Source organism: Podarcis cretensis, assembly GCF_951804945.1.
Source record: "Podarcis cretensis genome assembly, chromosome: 8".
NCBI lineage: Eukaryota > Metazoa > Chordata > Lepidosauria > Squamata > Lacertidae > Podarcis > Podarcis cretensis.
The window spans coordinates 569208-579412 of record NC_137177.1 but is presented as its reverse complement, the minus strand read 5'-3'; the positions used below and the strand labels follow the sequence as shown (position 1 = coordinate 579412).

The 10205-nt window shown below is 54.0% G+C and overlaps 1 protein-coding gene across 4 annotated transcripts; it reads right to left on the bottom strand.

The window, feature by feature from the left end:
• Positions 1 to 5442: 5442 nt before the first annotated feature.
• Positions 5443 to 9957, bottom strand: C5AR1 (complement C5a receptor 1). Of its 4 annotated transcripts, none has more exons than XM_079988528.1 (3): positions 9773 to 9957; positions 7880 to 8069; positions 5443 to 6986 (listed from the first exon to the last, which is right to left on the bottom strand). In XM_079988528.1, the coding sequence occupies exon 3, from the start codon at positions 6965 to 6967 to the stop codon at positions 5873 to 5875; it is 1095 nt and encodes a 364-aa protein (XP_079844654.1). In that variant the 5' UTR covers positions 6968 to 6986; positions 7880 to 8069; positions 9773 to 9957; the 3' UTR covers positions 5443 to 5872. The 4 variants fall into 4 exon arrangements, with proteins under 4 accessions (XP_079844654.1, XP_079844655.1, XP_079844652.1 ...); XM_079988529.1 differs by having other exon boundaries at positions 7880 to 8073; positions 9773 to 9803; XM_079988526.1 differs by lacking the exon at positions 7880 to 8069.
• Between the last annotated feature and the right edge of the window lie 248 nt (positions 9958 to 10205).

The window sequence follows — 10205 nt, the reverse complement described above, 5'->3', positions numbered from 1 at the left end:
CCGTAGCCTATAGATCTAGAAGCTGTAGAGGGCTGCGCGCACGGGCAACTGCCGGGCTCCTTTGGAGACTCCTTGGCTGCTTTGCTCGCGGGCTCTGCTCGGTGCCGACGGGCGCTGTGCACGTGAAGCCCCACGGCTAGACTGGGGCTGGGGGCGCGTGCAGGGGGGGGGGCTTCTGCCCAACGGAGGCTCAAACCTGGGAGGGGGGCGGAGAAGAGACGGGGCGGGCAAGGAGCCTGTTTTCGGGTGCCCAAAAGGCCAACTGGGGAGAATCGCCTGCATTTCCCTTTGGGGAATCCGCGGACCGGCCTGCTGCAGGAGTGTCCTCAAAGACCGGCCCCAGATGGCAGTGGCAAACCTAGACAGCATCCTAAAAAGCAGAGACATCACCTTGCCAACAAAGGTCCGTATAGTAAAAGCTCTGGTTTTCCCAGTAGTGATGTATGGAAGTGAGAGCTGGACCATAAAGAAGGCTGATCGCCAAAGAATGGATGCTTTTGAATTCTGGTGCTGGAGGAGACTCTGGAGAGTCCCATGGACTGCAAGAAGATCCAACCTCTCCATTCTGAAGGAAATCAGCCCCGAGTGCTCACTGGAAGGACAGATCCTGAAGCTGAGGCTCCAAGACTTTGGCCACCTCATGAGAAGAGAAGACTCCCTGGAAAAGACCCTGATGCTGGGAAAGATGGAGGGCACAAGGAGAAGGGGGCGACAGAGGACAAGATGGTTGGACAGTGTTCTCAAAGCAACCAGCATGAGGGAGGCAGTGGAAGACAGGAGTGCCTGGCCTGCTCTGGTCCAGGGGGTCACGAAGAGTCGGGCACGACTAAACGACTAAACAACAACAAAACTTTCCACAACATTCCCACGGAAAGGGTGACCCCCGGCTCTTTTTGACCAAGGGGACGCCAGAGCCTGTTGCCCAGGTCCCTCACCTTTCTCAGGTGTGCACCCTTTTTTGCCCCTTTTTTGCATGTGAAGAGGACGGCTGGACCCTCTCCACCTGGGGGGGGGGGGGGCTGACAGGCTTCCTAAGAACTGCTGCTGCTGCTGCTGCCCAGCAAGGACTGGGGTATTTGGGGGGAAGTTTTGTCAGGGGGGTTGCTTTTCTTGATATTAATTTTTGTATCTTTATTTTTATGTGGAAATTGTTCATTTTGGTTATGTAGTCGTTGATGTGTTTTATTTATTTTTATGACTACAGTCATACCTCATGTTACGTTTGCTTCATGTTACGTTCTTTCAGGATACATCCCACGGCGACTCGGAAGTACCAGAAAGGGTTACTTCCGGGTTTCACCGCTCACAAATGCGCAGACGCACAAAATGACGTCACGCGCATGCGCAGAAGCAGCAAATCACAACCCGCACATGTGCAGACGCGCCGCTGTGGGTTGTGCTCTTTTCATATTGTGAACGGGCCTCCGGAACGGATCCTGTTCGCAACCAGAGGTCCCACTGTACTTTGCTATGTTTGTAACTATGTCAATCTTGTCGTGTTGTAAGCAGCCTTGAGCATTGTTTCAACTGTGGAAAGGTGGCATACAAGTAAAATGAAGGTGGTGGTGATGATGATGATGGCATCTGGACTAGGGGGGGCTGGTGGGGGGAGACCAGGGCTTTTCTCCCCTGGGGAAGGCAGTTTGGGTGACTTCATGTGCGTGGATAGAGTGAAGCCTCCATTTCCTGCCAGAACAGCAAAAGAAGAAAATAGATTCTCCTGCCTCATCAAAACTGGCCTGTGAAAAAGAGGAAATGTTCTGTGGTGACGTGACTCTGGGCTGAACTTCTCCACACCAGATACGACACCACACACCCAGAGTGGCACCCAGAGCAACCACACCAGTTGCACTCCCCTATCCAGGGCGGCCGTCTCCAAGCTCCATCTGGTACTCAGGATGAGACCCTCCCTGCCTGCAGACTGTCTTATCAGAGTGGTGCATGCTCTGGTTATCTCCCGCTTGCACTACTGCAATGCGCTCTACGTGGGGCTCCCTTTGAAGGTGACCCAGAAACTACAACTAATCCAGAATGTGGCAGCTAGACTGGTGACTGGGAGCAGCCGCCGAGACCACATAACACCTGTCATGAAAGACCTACATTGGCTCCCAGGACGTTTCTGAGCACAATTCAAAGTGTTGGTGCTGACCCCTAAAGTCCTAAACAGCCTCAAAGGCCCAGTAGACCCAAAGGAGCGTCTCCACCCCCATCGTTCAGACACTGAGGTCCAGCTCCGAGGGCCTTCTGGCAGTTCCCTGATTGCGAGAAGTGAAGTTACAGGGAACCAGGCAGAGGGCCTTCTCAGTGGTGGCGCCTGCCCTGTGGAACGTCCTCCTAGCAAACGTCAAGGAAATAAAGAACTATCTGACTTTTAGAAGACACCTGAAGGCAGCCCTGTTTAGGGAAGTTTTTAATGACTGATGTTCTAATGTAGTTTTGATCTTTGTTGGAAGCCACCCAGAGTGGCTGGGGAAGCCCAGCCAGATGGGCAGGGTACAAATAAATTATTTTGAGCCCCAGCTGCTGTTGAAACTACAGGACGGGTCAGATCCTGCTTGCAGCTTTCCCTCGAGGGGCCTGTGGTCAGCCACTATGAGACCAGGAGGTGGACTAGAGGGTCCCAGTCCTGACCCTGCAGACTCCTTTCCTGTTCTTCTGCAGAGCGAGGGGCGTCAGGAACCTGCCTTTGTCACGGGAACCTTGGTCCATCTCAGGGGGTGTGGGCCCCACGAGGCCCCTAGAGACATCTTGCCTGCCCCACTCTGACCCTCTTGCTACACAACATGACCCCAGGCATCCTGGCTTGGACTGGAGAAGAAGAGTGAGGCAAGAATGCCCGGCCAACTGCAGGGAAATATCCTCAAAAGAGAGACAGATTGTCTTCCATGAACATGCTCTTAACAGTGAGTCCATAAGTGACAGTGGAGGCCAGTTCTGGATCCACACGTCCTTCCACAGGGGGGACACTGGTTCCCAGGCAGAAGTTGATCCCGGTGTGGATTTGCCAAGCATTCCTTCTTCCTAGCACATTTCTCCCTTGCGTCCTGAGTTCGAGTGTCTTCAAGTCCCAGGACACCTTTGGTCAAGGCTGTTCTCCAACAGGAGCAGTCGCAGGTCAGTGTTGCCCAGTTGTCGATATTTATACTACACTTTTTAAGATTTGCCTTGAGACTGTCTTTAAACCTCTTTTGTTGACCGCCAGCATTACGCTTTCTATTTATAAATTCGGAATAGAGTACAGAGATACCTCGAGTTACAGATGCTTCGGGTTACAGATGCTTCGGGTTACAAACTCCGCTAAGCAGGAAGTGGTTGCTCCAGGTTAAGAACTTTGCCCCAGGATAAGACCAGAAATCTCATGCCAGCAGCGCAGCGGCAGCAGGAGGCCCCATTAATGAAAACATGCCTCAGGTTAAGAACCGTTTCAGGTTAAGAACAGACCTGAACCCGAGGTACCACTGTAGTTGCTTTGATTTTGTTTGTATGTTTCATTTAGGCCTATCCGTGTATTGTTTTACAAGTGAATTACAAAAAAAAACACACGTCAACTCACATAAAATTGTCATTTTCTTTGCTGAAACCTTTTATTAAGAAATAATAAATATTGGATTTTCTGTGAAAGAATTCATTACAAGGTGAAGTGCATGAGGAATTGAATGGGGGGGTTGAAGAGAGGTGGAAAGAAGAGCCAATTTGTGCGTGGCTGGGGGCGCAATCTGGGTGGTTCTGCCAAGGGCGCAATATCGCCTCGCTACAGCTCTGCTTTGTGTCTTTAAAGAAACTCTGTGCATCCTGAGTGTCAGCCAAGAGCTGGATCTCTTGAGCTTCTTTGATCCACCAGGAGTTCTTTAGTTCTCTTGTTCTTCTTTGAGCCTCAGCCTTAGCATTGGCATTGGTTTTTCCCTTAGTGGCCCCACTCTGACCCTCTTGCTACCTGACATGACCCCAGGCATCCTGGCTTGGACTGGAGGAGAAGAAGAGTGAGGCAGGAGTGCCTGGCCAACTCCGGGGTAAGAGGCTCAAAGAGAGGCAGCGGTGGTGCAGTGGTTAGAGGGTCGGACTGGGATCTGGGAGAGACGAGGCTTCAAACCCACCAACTTGGCCCTGAAGCTCCCACTGGCTGACCTGGGTGCCAGTCCATGTCTTCTCCTTGCAAGGTTGTTGTGGGAATTAAACAAGGAGAGGGCGGAACCATGTGGGCCACCTTGAGCTCAGGAACAGAAATAAACAAGAAGAGCTCTCACCTGAGCCTCGTGAACAAAGCTCATCATCTGTCACGAGGTGAATTTCTCCCAGTTATATATCCGCAGGGATAGTCAGTGGGCAAGGGATGCACACACAGGCACGGAGGGGGGTAGATGGGACAGGGGGAGGGACACACAGTAGAGAAAACTGCGGGATGTAACATAAGCAGTCAAGTACAACACTTCCTGTTTGCCCAGAGTGGACACGTAGGGGGTGTTACTCCAGCCAGGAGGACTTCCTGCCCCACCTGTTCTGGAGCATCCTCCCCCTGCGTGTGACACTGGCAGACCCCATAACAGGGCTGGTCACGCAGCCATCTTCCTTTCTTCTTCGCTTTATTCCATCTTGATGTCTTTGGCTGTCTGCTGGCTCTCAGCCAGCAGCACATGGCTCAGTCCCCATATGGGATAAACTCTCTTCTGTAACTACAAGCTAAAGTATTCCTTCAGGGAACCAACTGTGAACTGAATGTGAGTAAACCTCTTATCATTACTTTTAAAGAAGACTGTTGTGTCATTATTCTTTTTAAGAGGGAACAAAGGAACAATCTGCAGAAGCCAGATTAGATTGCTTAAGTAAAGAGATTCAAGCCATTCTACCAACTAGCTCCCTGCAATATACAGGGGAATATACTCTGCTACTGACTCACTAGCGTGAGAGAGGGGAAGCATACTACTAAATCAATATATCCTCTCCTACAATAATAATAATAATAATAATAATAATAATAATAATAATAATAATAATTTATTATTTATACCCCGCCCATCTGGCTGGGCCTCCCCAGCCACTCTGGGCGGCTTCCATGGAAACCAAAAATACAGTAAAATATCACACGTTAAAAGCTTCCCTGAACAGGGCTGCCTTAAGATGTCTTCTGAATGTCAGGTAGTTGTTTATCGCTTTGACATCTCAACTTTGACTATCCACAACATTCCCATAAAAATAAAGTTTCCTCTGGGCATCACTAGGCAAACTGGGGAGGCATCAAAGAGGTTGTGCCTCCCATCCCTTGGAGTCACCCAGTCTGAACACACACACACACACACTTGTCTTGAAAGATTTTTGTGTATCACTTATTATGGCTCCTTTGGTTCCCTCTTTTTGTAATTTTGTCTGTCTCTTCACGCATAGTTGAGCAAGGTTTGAACTGCGGAAAGAGAGCACACAAACAAAGGAGGAGGATGGGTTGGTAAGTCTACTGCAGTTATTTTATTTCGTAATGTGCATGCATGGCTTGATTGTTTTTCTAAAAAAAACACACGCCTCAAAGCAGCTTACAAAAAGGTAAGAACTGAGAAAAATGTACAACAGTACTTAAAGCACACAAAAGTTAAAATACTCCAACAGGTTAAAATCCACCTCGACTCTCTACGCTTCTGGGTCGGCTTGTCTGACCAGAATGTTATTTGCAGGCGCTGAAAGAAGCACGGGAAAGGCCGCCTGCTTGCTGTCTATGGGCAGGGAGTTCCCCAGTGGGGGTGGGGTGCAAATGGTCTCAGGGGTCTAGGAGCCTGCAGAGACTTCTGGGGTGGGGCTGGCCCCCTCCCAGAGCTGAGCAAGTAAGAGGAGGGGCGTTGCGCAGACAGAGCGCCCCAGCAGGGACTCCTTTGTGGTGGCCCCCTCCTCACACGACGGTGCTGGCGCTGCGGTCGCTGGGGTCGCTGCGGTCCTCCGTGGTGGCGGCGCACGTGTCTTGCGTCCTCGCGTGGCCGTCGGCGAAGGAGTGTCCGAGCGCGGACTCCTCGCTGAAGACGTTGCGCAGGAGCGCCTTGACGGAGCGGCGCATCTTGCTCTGGAAGTCGTGGCCGGCGAGGACGTAGATGACCGGGTTGATGCAGCTGTTGAGGTAGGCCAAGGCCACGATCAGGGGGTCCGCCTGGTTCACTGAGCGGCTGAGCTCAGTGTAGTGGGGCTGGGAGGCCTGGATGAGGCCAGCCACGTGGTAGGGCGCCCAGCAGACGAAGAAGCCCACCACCACCACCAGGACCACTCTGAGGGTCTTCTGCGAGCGCTGCCCGAAACGGGAGCTGCGCACCCGGCGCAGGAGCAGCCCGTAGCACGCGCAGATGACCACCAGCGGGAGCGCGAAGGCCAGCGCGAAGCGCGTGGAAGCCACGGAGACCTCGGCCACGCGGGGGCCTCCGGGGAAAGCGGCGTAGTTGGTGCTGCACAGGCTCTTCTTGAATTGCGTGACGATGCCGCGGGAGAAGAAGGTGGGCGCGGTGAGTGCCAGCGCCAGCAGCCAGGCCAGGGCGCAAGAGCCCCAGGCCAAGCGCACCGAGCGGTGGTTCTGGCACCAGACGGGCCTCAGCACCAGGCAGCAGCGGTCGATGCTGATGAGGACCAGCAGGTTGACGCTGGCGAACATGTTGAGGATGATGAGCGACGGGAAGAGCTTGCAGGCGAAGTCGCCCAGCGCCCAGTGGTGGTCGGAGGGGAGCGGCGCGGCCAGGAAGGGCAGCGCCAGGCAGCAGAGCAGGTCGGCCACGGCCAGGTTGAGGAACCAGGTGGTGTTGACGGTGCGCCGCATCTGGAAGCCCACCACCCAGACCACGGCGCCGTTGCCCAGCACGCCCACCACGAAGACCAGCACGTAGACGGTCAGCGCCACCCACAGGAGGGGGCTCAGGCCCGACTCCTCAAACACCAGGGGGCCCGCGTCGGAGGGGTCCGGGTCGGAATCATTGTACTCCGAGTAGAAGTCGCTGAGGTCGCCCATCCCTGAGCCGCGGGGAGTCCTGCGGGGGGCAGACAGGCGGGAGAGAGGAGTCAGGGCCACAGGCGGGAGTCGTCTCTAGTCTAGGCAGGGTCCGGCCTCTTGGAAATCATGGAACTGCAGAACTGAAAGGGACCCCCAGCGGCCATCCAGTCCAACCCCCTACAATGCAGGAATCGCAGCTGAAGAACCACAGAATCCTAGATTGGGGGATCCCAGTGTCATCTAGTCCGCCCCCCCCCCTGCAATGCACGTGCGGTGCTCATATCCACAAGTTTGACACTGAACTCAGTGTGTCCGTCCCCCCTCCAGCCTGGTCCCCGCCCCAAAAGGTTACCTTTGCGCGCACGAACATCTACAGAGCGAGAGAACATTTGCCCAAACCTCTGGTTATGCAAGTGGCCCTAAAATTTGTTTGTTTGTTTGTTTGTTTGTTTGTTTGTTTGTTTGTTTTCCCCAGGCCGGAAGTAAAATCAACCACAGATTAATAGATCAGCGTTCCTTTCCTAGGAAGGGAGTTCCAACGCTTGGGAACAGCTCCCGGCTGTAGCCGCCAAGGCGTTTTTAAACAATCAGTTTGTATTAGTTGTCATTGCAGGGTTAATTACACAGCACATTTGTTCTTTATGATGAAGATCGTGGCGTCATTGTTAAGGTCTGTTCTGTACAGCGCTGGGCTATTTTAGGTGCTGGGTAAGAAACTTACATTTATTTATATTTTGCAATAAAAGCAAAGAGAACCGTTCTACCCCCAAACAGGGGGTAGGAAATCTTGCAAATTTTACTCGTGAAGCTTCGGGACGCAATGATAAAATACAATATAAACTGAAGAGACTAGAAGGCAGCAGATGTCAGATGACCATCTTTTGGGGGTTCTGCGAGTCAAGCTCTGGGCAGCGGGTCGGACCATATGACCCTTTGGGAGCGGGGAACGGATGGACAAAAACTACACCCTGGAGGAGCCCGAACCCGTTTGGACTCTGCGGTCTTATTCTCTGGCAAATTCTGATATGAAGTTGATTGAAGCTGCTTCAGGGGGCACCGCATCGAAGGCTGGTTTCTTCCGGGACCGCTGGGCTCCTATAACTCAAGAATTGCTTCCAGTCTGTCTGTCCGGATGTGAACAGCAAGAGAGACCCCACCCGCGTTGCCTTTTTGCCCGCAAACCAGGCATGCCGCCCGCAAATTAAACCGTGTTCTCTTCCCCGCCAAGGCAACGCCCGGAGCTGCCTCCTTCCTCCCAGTCCAAGCCCCCCATCCTCGCCCTCCAGCCCCGCTTCGCCCCGAATGTCCCAGAGCCACCAGCTGGCCGGAGGCGGCTCAGGAAAATCCTGAGCGATTTTGCTCGCGTCTGGAGGCGCCTCCCCAGAAACGTCAAGGGGGGGCTGACATTAAGGGCTCCTGGGATTTCACAGACATTGTCCCCGGCTGGAGAAGCAAAGGCACTTGAGAGAATCCTCGCGGCTGCACAGAAAAATGGGCAGCCCAAGTTCCTGGAGCGAGGCGCGGCTTGTTTGGAAAGCTGTGAGCGGAGCTGCTGGAGACCAGGAGAGGTCGCCCAGAAGGGGGGGCGGAGAGGGCGGGGGTCCCGAGTGTGCCAAGGATGCCAAGCGCAGGCTGCGGAGGTGCAAGTCTGCCCTCGAATCCCTCTCGCATTCTCTCCTCAAGGAGCTCCAGGTGACAGGCCCGTTAATCCCGACGACAACCCCGCGAGGCCGGCCAGGCTGAGAATTAGAGACCCAGGGTGCAGATTTTTTTGATTTAAAAAATATTCCAGTTAGTCGTATTGCACCTTTGGCTAGAAGGTATCAGGCTTGATTTTGCGTGGCTGCATTCTATGCCTCCTTCAGCAGAAGCCAGATGGGACCCTTTGGCAGGCGCCAATAAGCTGCGCTACGAGGCATTGAGCCTCAGTGTCACAACCTCCACTCTTCCTCCGAGCTTCCTTCCTCCGCCCTTTCTCTCTCTTCCCGGCTTCTTCCCCTTTTGCCCCCTTCCTCCCTCCCTCCCTCCTCTACCAGCCCCCAACCCAGCCGGGCCCTCCTGGGCTCCCCCTGTTCCCATGCGCCCTAGAGCCTGCGAGAGGCTCCCATTACCGGAGAGCAGATGGGGAGGGGGCAGAGAATCGGGGCGCGGGGCGAAGTCGCCTTTGCCGGGCCTGCATTGCCCAATGTTCTTGCAGCAGAAGCAGAATCGTGTGACCCGGAGGCAGGCGGGCAGAGGAGGAGAGAGCAGGGTCTTCTCGGGGGCTTTGGCAGCCTACTAGATTTTTGGGGGGACGGCAACCTGGGACCCTGCAATTGTGGCACGCCGGCAGCTCCTTTCATCTTCATCATCATCATCACCCCGTGCAGGACCCCATTCCTCCCAAGAAACGCCCAACGGCATCAGACATAAAGGGGGTGAGACGCACCCAAACCCAGCTGGGGAGGGAAGGAGGGACAGCGGCTCCCCCCCCAGCACTGCGATACAGCCTGCTTTGGGGGGTTCACTAGGGCCAGGGGGGCAGCAGCTCCTGGCCTGACAAAGGAGCGCGTCGCGAACTATCCGGAGCCAAATCACTCCCAATAGGTCCTTTGGGGGGGGGAGGAATAGCACCAGGTGCAAACATAGAGCGGGGTGCAGCAGCTGGAGCCCCTCCGCTAAACACGCCTCTCCCAGCTCCCCCCCCCCCCACGGCAGACTGCCACCTCTGCCCTCTGCTTGCGCGCAGGAGCCCTTCGCGAGCACCGCTCAGATCCGAGGCAGCTCTCCCCGCTTCCCTTTGGGGTGGCCGGGTTTTGGGGGGGCCATCTCCCACACACTCACCCTGCGGAGCAAGAACCAGGCAGCCGCTCCCTCTCTCCTGCTTCTGGGGCGGCTGCTGACCGGCTCCCTCCCCGTTTATACCGCCAGAAAGAGGAAGTCGGGGTCTGGTTTAGGAAATTTGCTAAATTTCGCTCGCTGCCTCCGTTTCTCTCCCCGACGAGCCTTCAGGCGACGCCCGGGCGATGCGCCTCAGTTCAGTTCAGTTTGATTTATTACGGCCATTGGCCCATATCGAAAACAATACATCAAAATTTATCCATAAACAATACAATTTAAACAGTTAAAATCCAAGTTAAAACACCCATATAAAACCAATTTTACTTCAATTAAGTAAACACTATACACAATAAGCTCCCTCTATGTAAACCGAAATTCAAATCCCTTGGATTTTGGGAGATATGCGTCTTAGTTCTGGCACTTATTGATGGTTCTT